We start from the raw sequence: 27,119 nt of genomic DNA on the forward strand, positions 1-27,119 counted from the left end.
CTCTTTAAGTTTCTGCCACACATAGCGTTTTGCATTTTGGCCAAAAAGTTCAATTTTGGTCTCATCTGACCAGAGCACTTTCTTCCACATGGTTGCTGTGTCCCCCACATGGCTTGTGGCAAACTGCAAACGGGACTTCTTATGCTTTCTGTTAACAATGCCTTTCTTCTTGCCACTCTTCCATAAAGGCCAACTTTGTACAGTGCATGACTAATAGTTGTCCCATGGACAGACTCCCCCACCTGAGCGGTAGATCTCTGCAGCTCTTCCAGAGTCACCATGGGCCTCTTGACTGCATTTCTGATCAGCACTCTCCTTGTTCGGCCTGTGAGTTTAGGTGGACGGCCTTGTCTTGGCAGGTTTACAGTTGTGCCATACTCCTTCCATTTCTGAATGATCGCTTGAACAGTGCTGCGTGGGATGTTCAAGGCTTTGGAAATCTTTTTGTAGCCTAAGCCTGCTTTAAATTTCTCAATAACTTGATCCCTGACCTGTCTTGTGTGTTCTTTGGACTTCACGGTGTTGTTGCTCTCAATATTCTCTTAGACAACCTCTGAGGCCCTCACAGAGCAGCTGTATTTGTACTGACATTAGATTACACACAGGCGCACTCTATTAAGTCATTAGCACTCATCAGGCAAAGTCTATAGGCAACTGACTGCACTTAGATCAAAGTGGGCCGAATAATTACGCACACACCACTTTGCAGTTATTGATTTGTAAAAAATGTTTGGAATCATGTGTGATTTTCGTTCCACTTCTCATGTGTACACCACTTTGTATTGGTCTTTCATGTGGAATTTCAATAAAAATCATTCAAGTTTGTGGCAGCAATATGACAAAATGTGGAAAACTTCAAGGGGGCCGAATACTTTTGCAACCCACTGTAAGAGCATGTACTAACATTTTAGTAGAAAACCTTGTGCAGAGCTTATGATCTTCACCATGACTGTTCCCTTTTGCTGATGGAACCTGAAATTGCCGAAATGGATTTACATTGTGGTAGCCTGGACTGCTGAACTGTACTGAATCCAAGCAGGCGCAAGTGTAGTGCGTATGCATGCAGGCGACTGTCAGTTGGCCGAAAATGAAACTAAGCTTCGAGGGGGACCGGCGGGCACTTGAGGAGTGGCAAGGGCACAGGACGGCTGCAGTGGGGTTGGGGACGCCCATGGTGAGTGAAACTTTTTTTTTTTTCTTGACAGTTAATTTTTTCCTGTAAAGCAGGAAGATTGAAAAAAAAACCAAAGTGTTTCACTCAACTGGGGCGTTTGCCAGCCCCCTGCAGCTGACCTGGGCCCACGAAGTTATCAAGCGATCCTCCATTCCCCCGCCGCGGCTCGCTTACCCTTCTGTCACTGTGCACTGCGCTGGCCGCGCGCGTCCTCATCACGCTCCTGTCGCCGGAAGCATGCTGTGCAGTAGTAATCTGCTAGTACTGCACCTGCGCAGGACACTCCCGGCCACAGGATCGCGTACGTACGAAAAGGGCGTCGGGAAAAAAGGGCGCGTGGTATAAACGTTAAATGGAAATATCGTTTATAGAAATATTGTGTAGAATTTCGTTTATAAATAGTGTTTTAAGAATTTATAAATCACTAAATAATGTGTATGAGATCGGCAATTCTTAAAACGTTAATCTTCCCTGTTTGTAAAGTGAAACTTATATTTACGTTTATTAAAAACCCTCCCTGTACCTATCCCTAACCCCTAGACCCCCTGTTGGTGCCTAAACCTAAGACCCCCCTGTTGGTGCCTAAACCTAAGACCCCCCTGTTGGTGCCTAAACCTAAGACCCCCCAGTTGGTACCTAAACCTAAGACCCCCCCTGTTGGTGCCTAAACCTAAGACCCCCCTGTTGGTGCCTAAACCTAAGACCCCCCAGTTGGTGCCTAAACCTAAGACCCCCCTGTTGGTGCCTAAACCTAAGACCCCCCAGTTGGTGCCTAAACCTAAGACCCCCCAGTTGGTGCCTAAACCTAAGACCCCCCCTGTTGGTGCCTAAACCTAAGACCCCCCTGTTGGTGCCTAAACCTAAGACCCCCCTGTTGGTGCCTAAACCTAAGACCCCCCTGTTGGTGCCTAAACCTAAGACCCCCCTGTTGGTGCCTAAACCTAAGACCCCCCTGTTGGTGCCTAAACCTAAGACCCCCCCTGGTGGTGCCTAAACCTAAGACCCCCCAGTTGGTGCCTAAACCTAAGACCCCCCTGTTGGTGCCTAAACCTAAGACCCCCCAGTTGGTGCCTAAACCTAAGACCCCCCAGTTGGTGCCTAAACCTAAGACCCCCCCTGTTGGTGCCTAAACCTAAGACCCCCCTGTTGGTGCCTAAACCTAAGACCCCCCTGTTGGTGCCTAAACCTAAGACCCCCCTGTTGGTGCCTAAACCTAAGACCCCCCTGTTGGTGCCTAAACCTAAGACCCCCCCTGGTGGTGCCTAAACCTAAGACCCCCCTGGTGGTGCCTAAACCTAAGACTCCCCTGGTGGTGCCTAAACCTAAGACCCCTATGGATAATAATGTTTTACAGACATTAATAAATAAAAAATGTAAATAAAAAAATGTAAATAATTTTTTTGGGTGGATAATAATGTTTTAGAAATGTTTTAGAAATAGTGATTTAGTATCTGTATAAACGTTATTCGTCACGGGCTCATTTTGTAAAGTTAAATCATCACAAACATAGTTATAAATCCTTAAAAATCTCCGGGCGCCTTTGTTAAAACGTTAATAATCTCCGGCGCCTTTTTTTCCCTGTTCGGCGCCCATTAAACGATATTTATAATGGAAGTGAATGGGGCGCCCTTTTTGTCCACTTGTCTCATGCGCCCAAATCTACTGCTTCCCACAGGATCATATGCTCTGATGTATAAAGGGATTTGCATACCTCCCAACTTATTGAGATGAGAAAGAGGGACACTTATACCACGCCCATTGCACGCCCCCTAGTCACGCATACCATAAAGATTTCATAAGAAAAATATGTTGTTTTACAATTTAAATCCTTTCTATCCTGGTTCATTTTCCTTCATAGTAACATTTTACAATTAGTAATCAATCCATTTACAGGTTGGGAATAAAGTTTAGGGTCATTCACATTTTTAGTAGAGGAATATATATATTTACATAGAAAGAGGGACAAATGAGGAGGAAAGAGGGACAGTTAGGAGCTATGAGGGGCTGTACAGACAGGTGTGGGGGGTGGGGCTGTGTGGTATATATATATATATATACACGTCACTCGGGGAGACGCCCCCTACCAGTCTCTGCAGCGAAAGGTGGGCGGTGACTCGGAGGCGGAGCTTCACAAGGTGAGGCGGACACGGCGGGGAAACGCCCGACTCCACACAGCGCAGCACATCAGGCCCCGCCCCTCCCGTACAACAGGCCACGCCCTCCCCTCTGCCTTCCCGCAGCGCGAGCGGCAGGAGGCGGGGCCGCAGCACATGACGTCACGCCGGCAGCCCAAATATGACATGCGCAACAACCATAATGATATATTATAAATGGGGCGGAGTCCTGAAGGCTTCCGTCACCGGTGGGCGGGCCCCGCTGTGGCTTTCAGTTTCCCCGGTAGCGGAAGAGGCGTGACTTCCTCTCGGGGAAGAGTCATGGCGTCTGGCGGCCCCGGGCCCCGAGCTTCGCCCCGCAGCACAGCGGTGACAGCGCTCCTCCTCCTCCTGCTGCTGGCGGCCGCGTGTCAGGGTGAGTGCCCGGGGAGGGGAGGGGCTTCTCTCTGACCACGCCCCCTGTACTGGCCCATAGACTTACAGCGACCCTGACTGACAGCCCTGCGGACCCCTATTGTGCACGCCCCGCCCCCTGTGACGTCACTCCCCGCTCTATCCCCCCCAGCACAGCCTGTCACAGGAGTGTCCCACCTGAAAGCACAGCTGCAGTGAGAGGGCCATGGAGGCTGCCAGGCTCATTTCCTGTTAGGGCTGGTTCACACGGGCGTCTTCCTCGGCTTTCTGTGGCGTTGCGTTTGGTGGCGTCGCGGTGGTGACGCGTTTGGCCTTTCAGCAGCCTTTGCGTAGCTTTCGGATGCGGTCGGCGGTTTTCTTCCCCTAGGGGAACATTACCCATGGCGGTTAACCGCCCCAGGACTCTACATGTAGCCCCCAGGGGCGCCTTGAACACCAGGGAAAATCGGGATCCGAACACCGCGTTCGCGTAAACGCCCGTAAAAGCCTCATACAAACGCTCCCATTCACTTGAATGGGAGCGTTTAACGCCAAGTCCCAAACGCGGACGGTAAACGCTCCGCAGGCGCCCGTCTGAACCAGCCCTTAAACCAGGGGTCTCAAACTCAATTTACCTGGAGGCCGCAGGAGGCAAAGTCAGGATGAGGCTGGGCCGTATAAGGGATTTCACAATCAGCAGCTCCCGCTCCTTCCCCCCCCCCCCCCCCCCCCCCCCCCACCGTCCCTTGCATTGATTTTTATTTCAAAATCAAATTCACACTGAAGCGAACTATTTTGCCTATTTGACCTTATAGTTTACTTCAGTGCTCCCATTACAATCCGCTGTGTCCCCGCCGCAAAACGAGGGCTGCAGAGCCCCCAAATCGCCCAAGGGGCAATCCGCCGGCATTTCCTGGAAGGGGCAGAGCTTTCAGCTTCAGCTCTGCCCCTCCTGACATCAATTGCCGCCTCTGCCTGCCCCTCTCACTCTTCCTTCACAGAGAGGGACGGGGCGAGGCGGCGATCCGTGCGGCGATGTCAGGAGGGGCAGAGCTGAAGCTGAAAGCTCTGCCCCTTCCAGGAAATGCCAGCGGATTGCCCACCGGGCGATTTGGGGGCTCTGCAGCCCTCGTTTAGCGGCGGGGATGCAGCGGATTACTTGGGAGCACTGAAGCGAACTATAAGGAAGCTTTTGCCAGCGAGGGCCACAAAATAATGTATCGAGGGCCGCAAATGGCCGCGAGTTTGAGACCCCTGCCTTAAACAATACCAGTTGCATGGTAGCCCTGCTGGTCTCTTTGGCTGCAGTAGTGTCTGAATCACACACCTGAAACAAGCATGCAGCTAATCCATTCTGATTTCAGTCAGAGCACCTGATCTGCATGCTTGTTCAGGGGCTGTGGCTAAGAGTATTAGAGGCAGAGAATCAGCAGGGCTGCCAGGCAACTGGTATTGCTTAATATGAAGTAAATATGGCAGCCTGCATATACCTCTCGCTTTAGGTATGCTTTTTAAAGGGAACCAGAGATGAACCTACTAAAAAATAGGAAAAGATTTTATACATACCCGGTGCTTCCTCCAGCCCCATCAGCCTGGATCGCTCCCACGCCGCCGTCCTCCGCTGCCTCTATAGCCGGTACCGGGTCCCATCACTTCCGCCGAACGCGGCCAGTCTTCCGCATGCACAGGGGCTCCCTCTGGCTCTGTACGCATGCACCTGCACAGTACAGAGGGAGCGCACTGCACTTGCGTCGACTGGCCGAAATGACAGGACCTGGTACCAGCGGACAGAGACAGCGGAGGACGGCGGCGTGGGAGCGATCCATGCTGATGGGGCTGGAGGAAGCCCCAGGTATGTATAAAACTTTAACCAGCTGAGCGGTCTGGACGAGCTCAGCTCGTCCAACACCGCCAGCGGCTGCCGCTCAGGCCCTGCTGGGCCGATTTTAATGAAATAAAAAGCAGCACACGCAGCCGGCACTTTGCCAGCCGCGTGTGCTGCCTGATCGCCGCCGCTCTGCGGCGATTCGCCGCGAGCAGCGGCGAAAGAGGGCCCCCCTAGCCGCCTGAGCCCTGCGCAGCCGGAACAAAAAGTTCCGGCCAGCGCTAAGGGCTGGATCGGAGGCGGCTGACGTCAGGACGTCGGCTGACGTCGATGACGTCACTCCGCTCGTCGCTATGGCGACGATATAAGCAAAACAAGGAAGGCCGCTCATTGCGGCCTTCCTTGTTTATTATGGGCGCCGGAGGCGATCGGAAGAACGCCTCCGGAGCGCCCTCTAGTGGGCTTTCATGCAGCCAACTTTCAGTTGGCTGCATGAAATAGTTTTTTTTTTATTTAAAAAAAACCCTCCCGCAGCCACCCTGGCGATTTAATCAGAACGCCAGGGTGGTTAAAGGACAACTGTAGAGAGAGGAATATGGAGGCTGCCATATTCAATTCCTTTTAATCAATACCAGTTGCCTGGCACTGCACCGCTGCTGATCTATTTGGCTGCAGTAGTGTCTGAATCACACCAGAGACAAGCATGCAGCTAATCTTGTCAGATCTGTCAATAATGTCACAAACACCTGATCTGCTGCATGCTTGTTCAGGGGCAATGGCTAAAAGTATTAGAGGCAGAGGATCAGCAGGGGTGCCAGGCAACCGGTATTGTTTAAAAGGAGGTAAATATGGCAGCTTCCATATACCTCTCGCTACAGTTGTCATTTAAAGGTGGCCACACATGATACAATAGAGGATCCAGTTTTGTGGCAATTCGATACTTAGTTTTCCCAAAAAAATTGAAAGTGATTTTTTTTTTTTCCAATTTAAGCGGGAAATTTAGTCAGATTTCCCGATTGTTTCTATATAAGTCAATCAGGAGTGGTGGATTTTTCTGATCATATTTTATGAAAATTGACTGGTGTAGGGTAGATTGTCAATCTGCTAATGTATAGACCAAAGCAATGTTTTCAGAGTTTTTATTCCTTTATTTTGTAATAGGGGAATAATTGAATAAGCGTGTAGTACATTGCTCAGAGTATTATAAATGTAATGCCTGGTACACACTGTGCAGTTTCCCGTCAGATGGACGGGACAAATCAATTATTTCCGACAGGTTCAATGTGATTTCCATTAGATTCTCTACATACAGTGCTGCCCATATTATTCATACCCCTGGCAAATTGTGATGTAAAGTTACTTTAATTTAACCAGCAACTATTTTTTTGACGGGAAATGGCATTAGGTGTCTCCCGAAAGATAAGAGGATGTACAAGAGGCATTATTGTGTGGGGGGGACATTTCTCAGCTTTTATTTACAGCAAAAAGTGTCCAGTCCAAAATCATTCGCCCTTCTCAATAATTAATAGAAATGCCTTTATTGGCTATTACAGCAATCAAACGCTTCCTGTAATTGCAGACCAGCTTTCTCCATGTCTCCACAGGTATTTTTGCCCATTCATCCTTAGCAATGAGCTCCAAATCTTTCAGGTTGGAGGGTCTTCTTGCCATCACTCTGCTCTTAAGCTCACTCGATAGATTCTCAATTGGATTTGAGTCAGGACTCTGGCAGGGCCACTCCAAAACGTTGATGTTGTCTGCTAACCATTTCTTCACCACTTTTGCTGTGTGTTTTGGGTCATTGTCATGCTGAATTGTCCTGCTGTGGTGGCCAAGGCCAAGTTTCTCTGCAGACTGCCTGAAGTTGTCGTTGAGAATCCTCATGTATTGCTCTTTTTTCATGGTACCGTTTTCTGTGATTAGGTTCCCTGGTCCATTGGCTGAAAAACACCCCCAAAGCATTAGGCTCCCACCAACATGTTTGACAGTGAGGGATGTGTCCTTTGGGTTGAAGCCTTCTTTGTCCAGATGAGCATTTGCACGGGCCAAGCGAGCTTTTGTGTGCTTTATCTGGAGAAGTGGCGTCCTCCTTGGTCTGCATCCGTGGAACCCAGCAGTGAGCAGTGTCCGTTGGATTGTCCGCCTTGTGACATTGCCACCAGCAGAGCCCAGATGCACCAGGATGGCCTTGGTGGTGATCCTTGGATTCTTTTTCAGCTCTCCCACTATTAGTGTTGCCAACTCATCCCTTTGGGCCCGTTTCCACTATCGCGAATCCGCATGCGGATTCGCACAGCCAATACAAGTGGATGGCCCTGTTTCCACTTGTCAGTAATCCTGAGCGTTTTTCTGTGCGGGAGAAATCTGCACGGAAGAGCAGAGAATTCATACCCCGCACACCGCTATGCGAATCGCTGCTAATGTATTTAATAGGGAAATTGCATGCGTATTTTACTGCGATTTCACATAGAAACTAATGTGAAATCGCACAGGCAGTGACATGGTTAAAATCACATAAATACTAACCTATGCAAAATCGCGGTAAAATACTCATGTGGAATCGCACCCGCATGCGATTTATTTAGTCAGCGGCAATTCCGCACCGCACAAGTGGAAACGGGCCCTTTAATTACTGACACACAGGGCTGTGGAGTTGGTACTAAAATCTTCCGACTCCTCAGTTTATGAATCTCCGACTCCGAGTACCCAAAATGACTCCGACTCCTCAAGTCCTTAGTCTAATACTTAACAGGGCTGTGGATTTTGTACAAAAATCATCCGACTCCAACTCCGACTCCTCAGTTTATGAAATCAACGACTCCGACTCCAACTCCGGGCGCCCAAAATTGCTCCGACTCCAACTCCACAGCCCTGCTGACAAATATGAATTATACAGGTTTTGTGGCTAGGTAGATGCAGTTAAGGCACTGATTATGTGTAAGTAGCCCCAGAACCTGTATTTATGTCAGTAATTAAAGGGATAAGTTGGCAGCACTGCTCACTATCCTCCTGGCCAGCACAGGTGTCACTTTTGACTTCTGATCACATCCTCTGAGATTTTCCACAGTGCGGAACATCTTGTATTTTTAATAATACTTTGCACTGTAACTTGAAAACAATTAGAAATGGCCTTGTAGCCCTTTCCTGACTTGTGAGCAGCCACAATGCGCAGCCGCAGGTCCTCACTGAGCTCCTTTGTCTTAGCCATGACTGTCCACAAACCAACTGCAAAGAGCTGCTGTTTTTCACCTGTTGAGTTGATTAAAACAGCTGTTCCCAATTAATCAGGGTAATTAGGATGCTTTAGAACAGCTTGGAGTATTTGGAATGGTATAGAACTTTGGATTTTCCCACAGACTGTGACAGTTTGGGAAGGGTATGAATAATTTTGGACTAGACACTTTTTGCTCAAATGTAAATAACAGCTGAGAAATGTGTTTTTTTTTTCCCCCCACAGTAATGCCTCTTGTACATCATCTTATTATCATTAAAGAGACTCTGTAACAACAAAAACCTTCCCTGGGGGGTACTCACCTCGGGTGGGGGAAGCCTCAGGATCCTAATGAGGCTTCCCACGCCATCATCTGTCCCACGGAGGTCTCGCTGCAGCCCTCCGAACAGCCGGCGACTGTGCCGACTGTCAGTTCAATATTTACCTTTGCTGGCTCCAGCGGGGGCGCTGTGGCGACTTTCTGCACGGAAATAGACGGAAATACCCGATCTCCGTCGGGTCCGCTCTACTGTGCAGGCGCCGGAAACTTGCGCCTGCGCAGTAGAGCAGACCCGACGGCGATCGGGTATTTCCGCCTACTTCGGCGCCGAGAGGCATCAGAGCGCCTGCGCAGGAGCCAGGAAGGTAAATATTGCGTCACAGCTGTACGGAGGGCTGCAGCGAGACCCCCGAGGGACGCAGGACGGCGTGGGAAGCCTCATTAGGATCCTGAGGCTTCCCCCACCCGAGGTGAGTACCCCCCAGGGGACGTTTTGTCGTTACAGTTCCTCTTTAAGAAGACACCTATGTAATTTCCTGTCAGAAAATTACTTGCTGGTTGAATAAAAGTAACGGTACTTATCCGTTAGCCGGGCGCATCCTCTAGGTGGCGACAAAACTCCACCAGAGAAACATCTTTCCCTACTATCCATGTCGGCCTGGAGGGGGAATAGTAATTAGCGCCACCTGCCGGATGCGCCCGGCTAACGGATAAGTACCAAAGTAACTTTTAGTCAAAATTTGCTAGGAGTATGAATAATTATAGGCAGCACTGTAAGTGATTTATTTATTGTATTTATAAAACGGCAACATATTACGCAGGGCTGACGTATTGTATTACGCTGCGCTGAATATTCAAAAAATGTATCGAAAATCAGACTGAACTTGTCGGAAATAATCGATTCAACCCGTCTATGGGAAATTGCATGGTGTGTACCAGGCATTAAAATTAATCAGAAAAATTGATTGTGATTCTTGAAAATAAATGTAGAAAATTGATGCATTGACTGATGCATAGCTCCCAACTGTCCCTCTTTTGGAGAGAAAGTTTCTCCCTCTGTCCCTCTTTCCTCCTCATGTGTCCCTCTTTCAGGACTGATGGACAGATCTGTGTAATATGTGTATACATAGCTCCCCCTATCTCTCTTTCCTCCTCATGTGTCCCTCTTTCAGGACTGATGGACAGATCTGTGTAATATGTGTATACATAGCTCCATCTGTCCCTCTTTCCTCCTCATGTGTCCCTCTTTCAGGGCTGATGGACAGATATGTGTAATATGTGTATACATAGCTCCCCCTGTCCCTCTTTCCCCCTCATGTGTCCCTCTTTCAGGGCTGATGGACAGATCTGTGTAATATGTGTATACATAGCTCCCCCTGTCCCTCTTTCCTCCTCATGTGTCCCTCTTTCAGGACTGATGGACAGATCTGTGTAATATGTGTATACATAGCTCCCCCTGTCCCTCTTTCCTCCTCATTTGTCCCTCTTTCAGGACTGATGGACAGATCTGTGTAATATGTGTATACATAGCTCCCCCTATCTCTCTTTCCTCCTCATGTGTCCCTCTTTCAGGACTGATGGACAGATCTGTGTAATATGTGTATACATAGCTCCATCTGTCCCTCTTTCCTCCTCATGTGTCCCTCTTTCAGGGCTGATGGACAGATCTGTGTAATATGTGTATACATAGCTCCCTCTGTCCCTCTTTCCCCCTCATGTGTCCCTCTTTCAGGGCTGATGGACAGATCTGTGTAATATGTGTATACATAGCTCCCCCTGTCCCTCTTTCCCCCTCATGTGTCCCTCCTTTCAGGGCTGATGGACAGATCTGTGTAATATGTGTATACATAGCTCCCCCTGTCCCTCTTTCCCCCTCATGTGTCCCTCCTTTCAGGGCTGATGGACAGATCTGTGTAATATGTGTATACATAGCTCCCCCTGTCCCTCTTTCCTCCTCATGTGTCCCTCTTTCAGGGCTGATGGACAGATCTGTGTAATATGTGTATACATAGCTCCCCCTGTCCCTCTTTCCTCCTCATGTGTCCCTCTTTCAGGACTGATGGACAGATCTGTGTAATATGTGTATACATAGCTCCCCCTGTCCCTCTTTCCTCCTCATGTGTCCCTCTTTCAGGGCTGATGGACAGATCAGTGTAATATGTGTATATATAGCTCCCTCTGTCCCTCTTTCCTCCTCATGTGTCCCTCTTTCAGGAGTGATGGACAGATCTGTGTAATATGTGTATATATAGCTCCCCCTGCCCCTCTTTCCTCCTCATGTGTCCCTCTTTCAGGACTGATGGACAGATCTGTGTAATATGTGTATACATAGCTCCCCTCTGTCCCTCTTTCCTCCTCATGTGTCCCTCTTTCAGGACTGATGGACAGATCTGTGTAATATGTGTATACATAGCTCCCCCTGTCCCTCTTTCCCCCTCATGTGTCCCTCTTTCAGGGCTGATGGACAGATCTGTGTAATATGTGTATACATACCTCCCCCTGTCCTTCTTTCCTCCTCATGTGTCCCTCTTTCAGGACTGATGGACAGATCTGTGTAATATGTGTATACATAGCTCCCCCTGTCCCTCTTTCCTCCTCACATGTCCCGCTTTCAGGACTGATGGACAGATCTGTGCAATATGTGTATACATAGCTCCCCCTGTCCCTCTTTCCTCCTCATGTGTCCCTCTTTCAGGACTGATGGACAGATCTGTGTAATATGTGTATACATAGCTCCCCTGTCCCTCTTTCCTCCTCATTTGTCCCTCTTTCAGGACTGATGGACAGATCTGTGTAATATGTGTATACATAGCTCCCCCTGCCCCTCTTTCCTCCTCATGTGTCCCTCTTTCAGGACTGATGGACAGATCTGTGTGATATGTGTATACATGGCTCCCCCTGTCCCTCTTTCCTCCTCATGTGTCCCTCTTTCAGGACTGATGGACAGATCTGTGCAATATGTGTATACATAGCTCCCCCTGTCCCTCTTTCCTCCTCATGTGTCCCTCTTTCAGGACTGATGGACAGATCTGTGTAATATGTGTATACATAGCTCCCCTCTGTCCCTCTTTCCTCCTCATGTGTCCCTCCTTTCAGGGCTGATGGACAGATCTGTGTAATATGTGTATACATAGCTCCCTCTGTCCCTCTTTCCCCCTCATGTGTCCCTCTTTCAGGACTGATGGACAGATCTGTGTAAATGTATGTATTTTATCTACTGAAAACATGTTTAATTTTCTCTAGTCTAAACTGTATTAAGCATCCTTTTTAAATGGATATATTACTAATTGTAAAATGTTAAAATGAAGGAAAATGAACCAGGATAGAAAGGACCAGTGTGGTTTGAATAATAAAACACATTTTTCTTATGAAATCTTTGTGTGCCTAGGGGTGTGATGGGGGTGTGATCAGGGGCAGGGAAGAGGTGTGGCTTAAGTGTCCCTCTTATCTCACAATGTTGGGTGGTATGCTGATGTTTCCATACATGAGCTGCGGGTCACCACTGAATCGCAGCGCATGGCTGCCTGCATTTTTGGGCGACTGTGCCGGCGATCCTATCCATAGCAATGAATGGGATTGCAAGAGCTGCCCCCGAGGTTGACACATTTGCTCCTGTGCTGTATAGTGCAAACAAGCCCTTATCATAACTCGATAATAAGACTAACTTGACACCACACTGGCCTGGCTCCTCTCCTCCCATACTCCCATGCGCTGCATAATGTGTCGACACTTAATAAATAATAATTTAGTAATATACCGACTGCCTGTATGTTTGTTGTGACCCCGCCCCTCTCATATATCTAGCCACACCCTCTATCCCTCCTTCCTAACCCCCACTTCCCCCATATACCTAGCCACACACCCTATCCCTCATGCACCTTCATACTATCCATCTGCAGCAGGGCTTATATAGCTGTTACCCCTTCCTGGCTGCACGTGCCTGGGTGTCAGCGTGAAGGTGATTTCTCCCTCCTCTCTCTACAGGGCAGGGAGATACAAACGCTGTGGTCGGAGGAAACATCACTCTGGTAGCAAAGTTCACTGGGACTCCCACAGAGATAAACTGGAAGGTGAATGGCGATAAGTATGTGGACATGGAGCTGATCCCACCGCAGCCTCCAACGTTTTATCGTAACAGAGACAGGTCGTCTATACAGCAGAATGGGAGTCTGACTATAACCGGTCTTAACAAGACGGACGCCGGGGACTACAAGGCAGAGGCGCTGATAGATAACCGATTCCAGGAGACAGATTACAAGCTCACGGTGTACGGTAAGTGTGATTATATGCACATATAGACATTGCTGGTTCCAGGGCAGACACAATAACACCACTGACCCTCCCTGTGTGTGATTAAATGCAGATATAGGTATAATGCCGGTTCCAGGGCAGGCAAAATAACACTCCCTGCATGTGATGTCACTGCCTTGAGCATAGCATGGTCGCCGGGGTGCTGTGTCCATGTGCTCCAGCTGTGATGAGGTCACTTGTGCCCCTCTCCAGGTTCTGGTGGTGCAGGCACATAATGATGATGTCATGACACACTAAACATAAGTCTGGTAGACGGTCTCTGCACTTCCACTCCGCCTCCTCAACCAACTGAAGGGTGGGGGAGTGAGGACATTGGAGAGGAAGGGGGGCTGCACACGTGTCAGGATAGAGGTGCGGGATGCTTGTTCGAGGATATTGAACCGATTCTATGGCAGAGTCTGAAGAGAGGAAGGAGCCCCGGAAATAAGATTTTTGCAGGTATGTATACACGCTATGATGAAGCATTATGCCCCTCCCCCATATTAGCAAATCTTCCAGCTCCCATGGTCTCTGTCCTCTTCAGGACCAGCGACTTTCTTTTTTCCCCAGAACAGAGCTGTAATTTGCTGTCAGTGATCACAGGTCCGGGCGCCAATGACCGGCGGACACGACTTTGCTGTGATTATGTCAGCGACGCGATCGGGCTACAGCGATGTCAGCGTGGCGAGAGCGGCGGGTCTGCGTGGGGAGAGCAGCTGAAATCTACGCCCTGGCAGGAATAACAGGACACAACCGGGGCATAGATTTCAGCTACTGCCGTCCGCAAGAGGTTAGAAGAAATGTTATGTCTCTGGTAAGTATGTGTCCCTTATTGGCTGACAGGCTGGCTCTGGACCATTGTAAATGGCAGACCGCTGTCTGGTAGTGAGCATTCGCTTCTCTTGTGCTTGGCTTTCAATTGAGGGGCAGTTGTGGGTAATTTCCCTGGTGGTGGGAGCAGTGGGGCCCTCCTGGTGTACAATAGGGAAATGTAGCGCCCAGGAATGTATAAGACTAGTTTAAAAAACACTAAAATCGGAAAAAGGGGGAGGTGGCTTACCTCAAACGACAGTCACATATGTCAATATTATATAATAAGCACAGGCAACACGTTTCGCGGATCTGATCCCGCTTCCTCGGGGCAAGCACAGTGCTAAAGGTTTACAGAGCCGGAGTATTGAGCTCCTCTCTGGTGTAGCATGCGGGTTGGGGGTCCCGAGTGGCGGTAGAACCTGGGGCCCCACCTGTCCTGCGCACCAGGGTTTGTTATAATTATTTTCGCAGCTCTTAGTGTGCAGGTCAGTGATGGGGGGTGAGAGGTATATCTGTACGCAGTGCCCCCTGCTGGTCACACAATCTCATTGCGTGCGACTGAGCTTTCTCCCCTGTTTATGGTCGAGCGCCTGTACACCCACCTATTTTCATGTGGGTGCAGAAATGTTACGCTCGGCATCGTCTTACACAGAGATGGGATTATTCACCCGTTTACTCGTATTCCCGGCTTCATGTCTACACTTCCATTGTAAATTGTGAAACAGCCAAACGTTTCAGCGGAACCAACAATCATTGTCACGTCGACTGAGGAAGGCAAACGCAGTGACAACTCGTCCTGCTACTTCCTGTGATTCATAGTGGCCTACCTATCACCCCTGCAGAGGGGCCCGGGTCAGTGGGGGGCCCTACCACATAGGTGGAGGATGTGGTGTTCTGCATGTTACCGTAACTATGGCATAACTGTAGCTGCTGGATAGTTACTATTCTAATTCGGCAGCACAGCAGGGTGGATGGATTCAGACACTTGCAGAGCACCCACAGGCAGAAACAGCGCTCTCTGCATCTCTCCCCCAGCTCACTCTCAGGGCCCTGTCACACCAAAAAGCGCTTTGCGGGTCCTTCTTGTGTTTTAAAAAAAAAATACTCCTCTGGGGGGTACTTCTCGTGAGGGGGGATCCTAACGAGGCCTCCCCCGTCCTCCTGCGTGCCTCTGTTAGCCTGCCCCGTCCTCCTGCGTGCCTCTGTTAGCCTCCCCCCGTCCTCCTGCGTTCCTCTGTTAGCCTCCCCCGTCCTCCTGCGTTCCTCTGTTAGCCTCCCCCGTCCTCCTGCGTGCCTCTGTTAGCCTCCCCCGTCCTCCTGCGTGCCTCTGTTAGCCTCCCCCGTCCTCCTGCGTGCCTCTGTTAGCCTGCCCCGTCCTCCTGCGTGCCTCTGTTAGCCTCCCCGTCCTCCTGCGTTCCTCTGTTAGCCTCCCCCGTCCTCCTGCGTGCCTCTGTTAGCCTCCCCCGTCCTCCTGCGTGCCTCTGTTAGCCTCCCCCGTCCTCCTGCGTGCCTCTGTTAGCCTGCCCTGGTCCCACAAAGGCCTCTATTCATAAAACTGTACCGCAAGTTTACCGCTCAAAACAGCGGACTTTCCCGACCATTTAGCAAAGTGGGCATTCATAAAAGCTGTTCCCGCATGAAAATCTACAATCCCCCAGCAGAGCGAGAAATTTCCACCTTCTCCAGTGTTTTTCTAGATTTATCTAGAAAAAGTAACAAAATGTCCATTCATAAAGTTTAGAGGAAGCGGTATGTGGACGGGAAATACAGCTTCCTCGGATGTAGCAAGAAGCGTGCTGAGTACATGTAAGTGAATGGGACAGACCTCCCAAGCAGCAGCAGAGAGAGCAGCGCACGGAGGGACTCGGCCAGCTTCTCCTGTTTCCGCATGCGTACCGACAGCCTTCCGCCAGCCTACAGCAGGAGATCTCCGCTCTGTTATCGCAGCTGACAACATTTTTATGAATGACCACCCAGAAGTCTAAAATACTGATGCGGTATTTTCCCTCCACTAATTTTTTCGCCCCAAATGTTTCATGAATAGAGGCCAAAGTGCGGAAATGTAAATATTTACATCTCCGTGATCCTGCGCAGGCGTACTAGTGGCTTTTCGTTAGGCGGACATAGCTGAATCCGATCGATCCGCTCTACTGCGCAGGTGAGAGTCCTTTTACGTCTGCGCAGTAGAACGGATATGATCGGGTTTGGCTATCTCCGCCTAGCCCAAAGGAAGAGGCGCTACTGCGCCTGCGCAGGATCACGGATAGGTAAATATATCAAGCCTTGTCGGGGAGGATTGCAGGAGGATTCGGGGGAGCCAGCGCTGGACTGCCTGCAGCTACAGGGGAGGGGGAAGCCTCATTGGGACCCGGAGGCTTTCCCCTCCCCAGGGACAGTTTTTTTTTTTATACAGGTTCTCTTTAAAGGAGAACTGTAGTGAGAGGTATATGGAGGCTGCCATATTTATTTCCTTTTAAGCAATACCAGTTACCTGGTTGTCCTGCTGATCCTCTGTCTCTAATACTTTTAGCCACAGCCCCTGAACAAGCATGCAGCAGATCAGGTGTTTCTGACATTTTTGTCAGATCTGACAAGGGTTAGCTGCATGCTTGTTCCTGGTGTGATTCACTCTACTGCAGGCAAATAGCTCAGCAGGGCTGCCAGGCAACTGGTATTGTTTAAAAGGAAATCAATATGGCAGCCTCCATATACCTCTCACTACAGTTCTCCTTTAAAAAAACGCTTCCATGTACTTAAATTAAAAATACCATAAAATGCATTGATCGCAATGTTACCTTAAAATATTTGTCCAGAACACGTTCCCTGTAAGGACCGCACTGTGCTGCTTGTGTTTCCTGTCTGACTGATGTCCTTTTCTTCCAGAACGTCTTTCCAAGCCCACCATCAATGATTCCAGTACTAAAGAGGAAATAATTGTGACGTGCAAGTCTGCTGAGAGCGATGTCACCAGCTATGAGTGGCTGAACTCCACTGGAGCAAGGGTGTCCTCCAAACCGACATACGTGACACTGAGACTCAAGAAGGATTTAACGCTCACCTGTGTCATCAAAAATCCAGCTTCTGAGAATAGAACCTCCATAACAATCCACCCGATTCCAGGTGAGCCATGATTGGCACAGGTGACTGACGCCCGCATAGTGTGCTATCTACACAGGAATGACGTAGTATGGATACAGAGCTGCCAGAAGGATAAAAAGAGCTCAAACGTTTAAAAACGAGGAGGTAGTGGTGGACTTACCTCCTCCGGGCAGACACAAGAAAATGCCCATCAATTTTCAGCAAAACAATTTATTTACATACTCCAGTAAAATACAACGCATTTCGCAGGAGTGCTCCGCTTCCTCAGGCAATAAGATGGAGCAGATACAAAACAGATCTGGCACTAGGCCAAGCACCATCGGCATGTTCTTGTGTCTGCCCGGAGGAGGTAAGTCCACCCCTACCTCCTCATTTTTATACGTTTTAGCTCTTTTTACCCTTCTGGCGCCTCTGTATCCATACTACGTCATACATATCCACCCTTGGTGGAGGGGTGTTACCCCCTTTTTTCCTTGATCTACAGATAGCGACTTCTTAACCCTGAGTGGGGACAGGTCTAATCTCCTCACCTGCCTATACAGTGGTTGCCTGTGTGGTAACCCACTCTTGTGGGTATATTGCACATACTTTTTCCACACATCTGCATTTACAGCGCTGCGTAATATGTTGGCGCTATATAAATCTAATAAATAATAATAATAATAATACCAGTGCTTACTACACTATATTGGGCTATCAGTGTCCCTCTATTTATTTATTTATTTATTTATTGTATTACTAAAGCGCCAACATATTACGCAGCGCTGGATATTAGTTTAGGTTACAGACAATATTTCGGGGTGACATACAGCAATATGACAATACAGGAATACAAGAAAACCAGATCACGCAGCACAGTATGAGTACCAGGTAATGCTTAGTCACTGGATGGAGCATGGAGATCACACAGCACAGTATGAGTACAAGGTAATGCTTAGTCAGTCACTGGAGGGGAGCATGGAGATCACACAGCACAGTATGAGTACAAGGTAATGCTTAGTCACTGGAGGGGAGCATGGAGATCACACAGCACAGTATGAGTACAAGGTAATGCTTAGTCATTCACTGGAGGGGAGCATGGAGATCACACAGCACAGTATGAGTACAAGGTAATGCTTAGTCACTGGATGGAGCATGGAGATCACACAGCACAGTATGAGTACAAGGTAATGCTTAGTCACTGGATGGGAGCATGGAGATCACGCAGCACAGTATGAGTACAATGTAATGCTTAGTCACTGGAGGGGAGCATGGAGATCACACAGCACAGTATGAGTACAAGGTAATGCTTAGTCACTGGATGGGAGCATGGAGATCACGCAGCACAGTATGAGTACAACGTAATGCTTAGTCACTGGATGGAGCATGGAGATCACACAGCACAGTATGAGTACAAGGTAATGCTTAGTCACTGGATGGAGCATGGAGATCACACAGCACAGTATGAGTACAAGGTAATGCTTAGTCACTGGATGGGAGCATGGAGGTCACACAGCACAGTATGAGTACAAGGTAATGCTTAGTCACTGGAGGGGAGCATGGAGATCACACAGCACAGTATGAGTACAAGGTAATGCTTAGTCACTGGATGGAGCATGGAGATCACACAGCACAGTATGAGTACAAGGTAATGCTTAGTCACTGGATGGAGCATGGAGATCACACAGCACAGTATGAGTACAAGGTAATGCTTAGTCACTGGATGGGAGCATGGAGATCACACAGCACAGTATGAGTACAAGGTAATGCTTAGTCACTGGATGGAGCATGGAGATCACACAGCACAGTATGAGTACAAGGTAATGCTTAGTCACAGGATGGGAGCATGGAGATCACACAGCACAGTATGAGTACAAGGTAATGCTTAGTCAGTCACTGGATGGAGCATGGAGATCACACAGCACAGTATGAGTACAAGGTAATGCTTAGTCACTGGATGGAGCATGGAGATCACACAGCACAGTATGAGTACAAGGTAATGCTTAGTCACTGGATGGAGCATGGAGATCACACAGCACAGTATGAGTACAAGGTAATGCTTAGTCACTGGAGGGGAGCATGGAGATCACACAGCACAGTATGAGTACCAGGTAATGCTTAATCACTGGATGGGAGCATGGAGATCACACAGCACAGTATGAGTACAAGGTAATGCTTTGTCACTGGATGGAGCATGGAGATCACACAGCACAGTATGAGTACAAGGTAATGCTTAGTCACTGGATGGAGCATGGAGATCACACAGCACAGTATGAGTACCAGGTAATGCTTAGTCACTGGAGGGGAGCATGGAGATCACACAGCACAGTATGAGTACAAGGTAATGCTTAGTCACTGGAGGGGAGCATGGAGATCACACAGCACAGTATGAGTACAAGGTAATGCTTAGTCACTGGAGGGGGCATGGAGATCACACAGCACAGTATGAGTACAAGGTAATGCTTAGTCACTGGATGGGAGCATGGGGATCACACAGCACAGTATGAGTACAAGGTAATGCTTAGTCACTGGAGGGGAGCATGGAGATCACACAGCACAGTATGAGTACAAGGTAATGCTTAGTCACTGGAGGGGAGCATGGAGATCACACAGCACAGTATGAGTACAAGGTAATGCTAAGTCACTGGATGGGAGCATGGAGATCACACAGCACAGTATGAGTACAAGGTAATGCTTAGTCACTGGAGGGAGCATGGAGATCACACAGCACAGTATGAGTACAAGGTAATGCTTAGTCACTGGATGGAGCATGGAGATCACACAGCACAGTATGAGTACAAGGTAATGCTTAGTCACTGGATGGAGCATGGAGATCACACAGCACAGTATGAGTACGAGGTAATGCTTAGTCACTGGAGGGGAGCATGGAGATCACACAGCACAGTATGAGTACCAGGTAATGCTTAGTCACTGGATGGGAGCATGGGGATCACACAGCACAGTATGAGTACAAGGTAATGCTTAGTCACTGGATGGAGCATAGAGATCACACAGCACAGTATGAGTACAAGGTAATGCTTAGTCACTGGAGGGGAGCATGGAGATCACACAGCACAGTATGAGTACAAGGTAATGCTTAGTCACTGGATGGGAGCATGGAGATCACACAGCACAGTATGAGTACAAGGTAATGCTAAGTCACTGGATGGGAGCATGGAGATCACACAGCACAGTATGAGTACAAGGTAATGCTTAGTCACTGGAGGGAGCATGGAGATCACACAGCACAGTATGAGTACAAGGTAATGCTTAGTCACTGGAGGGAGCATGGAGATCACACAGCACAGTATGAGTACAAGGTAATGCTTAGTCACTGGATGGAGCATGGAGATCACACAGCACAGTATGAGTACAAGGTAATGCTTAGTCACTGGATGGAGCATGGAGATCACACAGCACAGTATGAGTACGAGGTAATGCTTAGTCACTGGAGGGGAGCATGGAGATCACACAGCACAGTATGAGTACCAGGTAATGCTTAGTCACTGGATGGGAGCATGGAGATCACACAGCACAGTATGAGTACAAGGTAATGCTAAGTCACTGGATGGGAGCATGGAGATCACACAGCACAGTATGAGTACAAGGTAATGCTTAGTCACTGGAGGGGAGCATGGAGATCACACAGCACAGTATGAGTACAAGGTAATGCTTAGTCACTGGAGGGGAGCATGGAGATCACACAGCACAGTATGAGTACAAGGTAATGCTTAGTCACTGGAGGGGAGCATGGAGATCACACAGCACAGTATGAGTACAAGGTAATGCTTAGTCATTCACTGGAGGGGAGCATGGAGATCACACAGCACAGTATGAGTACAAGGTAATGCTTAGTCACTGGATGGAGCATGGAGATCACACAGCACAGTATGAGTACAAGGTAATGCTTAGTCACTGGATGGAGCATGGAGATCACACAGCACAGTATGAGTACAAGGTAATGCTTAGTCACTGGAGGGGAGCATGGAGATCACACAGCACAGTATGAGTACCAGGTAATGCTTAGTCACTGGAGGGGAGCATGGAGATCATACAGCACAGTATGAGTACCAGGTAATGCTTAGTCACTGGATGGAGCATGGAGATCAGGCAGCACAGTATGAGTACAAGGTAATGCTTAGTCACTGGATGGAGCATGGAGATCACGCAGCACAGTATGAGTACAATGTAATGCTTAGTCACTGGAGGGGAGCATGGAGATCACACAGCACAGTATGAGTACAAGGTAATGCTTAGTCACTGGATGGGAGCATGGAGATCACGCAGCACAGTATGAGTACAAGGTAATGCTTAGTCACTGGAGGGGAGCATGGAGATCACACAGCACAGTATTAGTACAAGGTAATGCTTAGTCACTGGATGGAGCATGGAGATTAGGCAAGTTGGGTTCACTCAGATGCATAGCATGGGTGCACAGTAATGGAGGTGCATGATCAGGTAGGAGACACAAGGAGGAGGACCCTGCCCAAAGGCTTACAATCTAGGGTGAGAGGTAGGGACAAGAAAGGTAGGGGACCAGAGTTCAGCTGTATGTTTAGAGCACTTGTGAGGGGTGGTAGGCCAGAGTGAAAAGGTGAGTTTTGAGGGCTTTCTTGAAGATGTTGAAGGAGGGGGCTGCCCTAATGGGTGGAGGTAGGGAGTTCCATAGTGTTTGAGAAGTCCTGGAGGCGTGCATGGGACTGGGTGATGCAGAGGACGGTCAGGCGAAGTTCATTGGAGGAGCGGAGTGAGCGGCTTGGTGTGTATCTCTGAGTAAGATCGGAAATGTAGGTTGGACAGGTTTTGTGGACGGATTTGTAGGTCAGACACAATATCTTGAATCTGATTCTGGACTGGATAGGAAGCCAGTGGAGGGATTCACAGAGGGGAGCCACTGTGGTGGAGCGATGGGAGCAGTGGATAATTCTGGCTGCCGCATTCATGATGGACTGCAGTGGGGCTGTTCAGGTCATAGGAAGACCAGACAGAAGGGCATGGCAGTAGTCAAGGTGGGAAATTATGAGGGCATGGATGAGGAGTTTGGTGGTGGCAGAGGTCAGGAAAGGGCGAATCTTACAGATGTTACGAAGGTGGAAGTTGCAGGACTTTGTGAGGTTTTGGATGTGGGGAGTGAAGGAGAGTGCTGAGTCCAGGGTGACACCCAGACAGCGGGCTTGAGAGGTAGGGCGAATGGTAGTGTGGTTACCAGTGACATGCACATCTGGGAGGTTCGTGGATGGCCGGGGTGGGAAGATCATGAATTCCGTTTTGTCTAGATTTAGTTTCAGGAACCTAGCGGACATCCAGGAGGAGATGGCAGATAGGCAGGAGGAGACCTTGTCCATGGTAGTGGTGGATATGTCAGGGGTGTGGAGGTAGATCTGGGTGTCATCTGCATACAGATGATAGTTAAAACCCATGGAGGAGATAACCTTGCCAATGGAGGATGTGTATAGGGTGAACAGTAGGGGGCCAAGGACCGAGCCTTGGGGGACTCCCACTGAGAGGTGGTTGGGGGTGGACGAGGACTCATTGAAGGCGGTCGTGAAGGAGCGGTTGGAGAGGTAGGATGAAAGGTCAGGGCGAGATCGTGAATGCCCATGGACTGGAGGGACTGGAGGAGTAGGGGATGATCTACTGTGTCAAAAGCTGCTGAAAGGTCAAGGAGGAGGAGAATGGAGTATTTACCTTCAGCTTTAGCTAAGGCAAGGTCATTGACCACTTTGGTAAGAGCAGTTTCGGTTGAGTGGGCAGGCCGAAATCCAGATTGCAGTGGGTCTAGCAGTGAGTTGGCATTGAGGTACTGGGTCAGGCGTTTGTGAACCAGACGCTCAAGGAGTTTTGAGGCAAAGGGGAGGAGGGAGATCGGGCGGTAGTTGGAGGGTAGCGAGGGGTCGAGGGAGGGTTTCTTGAGCAGGGGTAGTACAGTGGCCTGCTTGAAGTCTGAGGGGAAGGTGCATGTGGATAGGGAGAGGTTGAACAGGGTTTTATCTATACAGAAATGTTCCCTGCTCTATGGAAAGGGCGGAGGGTGAGTGAGGGGCGCACAACCAGCACTTTTCAGGATGAAGTCAGAGATGAATGACTCCTCCCTAATCACAACAAACAAGGTCAAGGACTCAGCAAGACCTCCGAAAAGCAATGATGTGGTCTTTATTGTAAAAGTGTAATCTTATGTTTCAGGATGTCGCAGGGTCCCTTCCTCAAGGCAAATAATGAGCATACGTGTGTAATATGTGCAGTGCAGCGGCCGCTCAGAGCACTACATCACGAGCATGTTCCGGCCGGCATTCTTGGGCCTTTCAATACTCCTCGCTCTCCGTGAGAAAAGGGCCGTGTGAGATTACGAAACGTTGGTTTGATTGTTATGCTTAAAGCTATATAATTGCTCTCCGGAGTACTTGCTGCCGTCTGCTTTACTCCGTTAGATACCCGGGGCTATATAATCAGAGGTTCATTTATGACATACAGACATTATTTGAGATTGAGAACGCACTATGAATATCGGTCCTCTTCACTTTTGTTGGCAAGCGAGGTGTTAATGGGTTACATATATAGACTAAACCTAAAAATGGAAACTTGCCAGTAAAGTAGTTTTTTTTTCTCCGGGGCTCCTCCCCCTGTCCTGGCAGAAGGGGCAAGACTTAAAGAGGAACTCCAGTGAAAATGATGTAGTAAAAAAAGTGCTTCATTTTTTACCATAATTATGTATAAATGATTTAGTCAGTGTTTGCTCATTGTAAAATCTTTCCTCTCCCTGATTTACATTCTGACATTTATTACATGGTGACATTTTTACTGTGGGCAGGTGATGTAGCTGCTGCTAGCTGTTTTGGCTGTTAGAGACAGCTGTAAACAGCCATTTCCTGTCTGTGAACATTGTTACATTGTAACAAACTGCCAAAAGTACCGCAGTCCCAGAGCTTCTTGTGGGAGGGGTTTCAGCACAAAATCAGTCATACAGCGCCCCCTGATGGTCTGTTTGTTAAAAGCATTATATTTCCCATGTAAAAGGGGGTATCAGCTACTGATTGGGATAAAGTTCAATTCTAGGTTAGAGTTTTTCTTTAAAGAGAGGCTGAAGCGATTTAGAATACTTGTCTTTATTCAGCAGGCCGCTTCAGCGTTCTAATCCAAACTGATTTGCCGCATCCCTGCGGCAGAACGAAATCTTAATCCCCTCTAAATCCCCGGTGCAAAATTCTGCTATCCTTCCTGGAGGAGGCAGAGCTTTGTGCAGTAGCTCTGCCTCTACTTCAGTCAATCTCCGCCCCTCAGTCTTCTTTCGCTGAGAGGGGCATAAGGAGGCGGAGATTGACTGGACTGGAGGCAGAGGTACAGAACAAAGCTCTGCCTCCCCCGAGCAGCAAAATCCACAACCTGGAAAGTCATGGAATTTTTCCCCGGGAATTGGGGGGTATAGAGCCCTCGTTCTGCCGCGTGGATGCAGCAAATCAGTTTGGATTATAATGCTGAAGCTGCCTGCTGAATAAAAACGGGTATTTTAAATCACTTCAGTCTCCTTAAAGCACACCTAAAGTGAGAGTGATGCCAGCTCCTACACATTAGGTAGGATTATTAACAGAAAGAAGTGCAACTCTTCATTTAGCGTTACTACTTTAACCTGTTAATATCAATGGGTATAAAGCCACTGAAAGCTTGCATATATTTGTTTTAGCATATCCCAGGTTGAAATAAACAGAACACGCAGACAAGAGAATTATCACTAAATATAATGTATTCTTGTGATAATATACAGAGAATATACAAAAATTACATATAAGCAAGTTATGATTAGGATGCCAAGTACTAAGATATCTGCTAACATCATTTTATAATGTCCACCAAAAAAGATATTGCATGAGATACATACCAGTTCCTAGAGACCGTTTAAAGGGACTCCGAGCAGTGCAGAAACGATGGAAAGATTCATATCATTTTAAAGCTCTCTTTCTCCTCTTTCCAATGATATATAAACCGCCACCCTACGTCTTTTAGTTTTCGCGTAGCGTAGGGCGACGATTTATGTGTCGCCAGAAAGAGGAGAAAGAGAGCTTTAAAATGATATCCATCTTTCCATAGTTACAGTGTATTACACAGGGCGACTTTTTCTGCTGAATGGAGCTGCTGACACTGGGGAAAGTGTCGCCCTGTGTAATACAATGTAACTATGGAAAGATGGATATCATTTTAAAGCTCTCTTTCTCCTCTTTCTGGCGACACCTAAATCATCGCTCTACGCCTTTTTGTTTTCTTTATTTTCGCGATTGAAATCGCGGCCGCGGCAATTTCAATCGCGAAAATAGCGAAAACTAAAAGGCGTAGGGCGGCGGTTTATATATCATTGGAAAGAGGAGAAAGAGAGCTTTAAAATGATATGCATCTTTCCATAGTTTCTGCACTGCTCGGAGTCCCTTTAAGCAAGAGAAGCAGCAGCCTAAAAATCTCTCTCTCGTTACCTATCTTTATAATGTTAGAACAAAGAAAGAAATCTAACGCCTCCTGCTGATTAACATACGCGTATGTCAGCACATCACATTCCAGAAATTCATTCCGATGATGTAATGTGCTTTTGGTTTTACTTTCTATCTTATGAGCCATTCTAGGAGACCTTGCCAACTATTAGCTACTTGCTAAAATATTTCAGCTATTAGTTACGTCATTTGCAGCATGAGAAAAACCAAGTGTGGGAATACATGAGAATAGTTTCACATCATTACACTCTATGCGTGATATAAGACTGGTTATACAACAGTAATTTTGAGACTATGGGTTAGGAATAAATCAAAAGATATAAATTCATGATATATAAAAGGAATACAACGTTAAATACTTGACACCCCGGCCTGAAGGTGTCAATCTTCAAATCTTCTCCTTGGAAGGAATGTAAGGAAAATAATCTTCACTTTCCAAGACTTTTTCTAGTTCAGGATGCCCATCTTCCTCACCCCCAGGCATGGGTGTCTCAAAGTCAATAACTCCAGACTTCAGTTCCATAAGATGCTTGCAACAGCTCCTCAATCGATTCAATCTCAGAAATATTTTCCTCACTTTCTTCACCATTTGATGATTCACTTGAAATGTCCTCTGTCTTCAGTCCAAGAAGTCATTTTACTATCCTCTTCCACATCTGATGTAGCATCTGTTAGATCTACCGTTTCCACATTCTCAGATGAAGCAGGATTGTTTTGTGGACCAACAGAAGTTGAGGCTACTACTATTACTGATGCCCTTTCTTTGCCATCTATAATTGCAGTAGTAGCTGAAGCAGTATATTCCTCAGGCTTACATGTCAGCCAATGCTGCATAATGTTTTTCTCATAAGTTTCCACATTATTTTCAGCACAATCAGTGTCCTTTTTTAGATATAGATCATAAAGGGTATCCCAAAACACTGTATGACAATGCTCATGCATCAATCCAACTGAGCACCGAAATATTCCAGTTTCTTCTTCATCAAGGTGTACTTTTCTTTCATCAGAAACGCAGAATGACCAGTGTTTGTTCTCCAGAACTGGCCTCAACCCCTTATGTTGAATCATCCAGTTGCTGTACACATATTTCACATATTGTCCCCACACTCCAGCTGCATCAAAATTATAAAGTGAGAATGATGCCATTTTTTCCACTTAGCTCTTGGAATTATTTCCTGAAGAGAATAATTAAGCAAACAATTATTATTATAAAAAGTATTGGTGTTCCAACTGAAAACAATCCGCGTAGAAAGGATCCTGCTTTGGAGGTCACCCCAGTGACTAAGGTACCTGCTGCAGTAGTTAAAGCCAGTAATCCATTAGCCAGAGAGTTGAGTATTCCAGGTAATACAGAGGTGTCTTGAATCAATCTTTCTACTCGTCTTAGCTGTTCAGCTGTAAGTGAAGTCAATCTTTTGAGATTTACAGTCTCTAGTATGGCAGCGTCTGTCAAATTGTTCAACAACA

General features: G+C 47.8%; 1 protein-coding gene across 1 annotated transcript in view; it reads left to right on the forward strand.

Annotated features, from left to right (window-relative positions):
- Positions 1-3,435: 3,435 nt before the first annotated feature.
- Positions 3,436-27,119, forward strand: part of LOC137547435 (hepatic and glial cell adhesion molecule-like) — a 97,212-nt gene continuing 73,528 nt past the window's right edge. Inside the window, exons 1-3 of the mRNA XM_068271022.1 lie at positions 3,436-3,703; positions 12,982-13,269; positions 16,984-17,220. Of these exons, the coding sequence (XP_068127123.1) occupies positions 3,505-3,703; positions 12,982-13,269; positions 16,984-17,220 (724 nt within the window). The 5' untranslated portion in view covers positions 3,436-3,504. The remainder of the gene's footprint in view (positions 3,704-12,981; positions 13,270-16,983; positions 17,221-27,119) is intronic.

Source organism: Hyperolius riggenbachi, chromosome 2 (assembly GCF_040937935.1).
Source record: "Hyperolius riggenbachi isolate aHypRig1 chromosome 2, aHypRig1.pri, whole genome shotgun sequence".
In the NCBI taxonomy this organism is placed as follows: Eukaryota; Metazoa; Chordata; class Amphibia; order Anura; family Hyperoliidae; genus Hyperolius; species Hyperolius riggenbachi.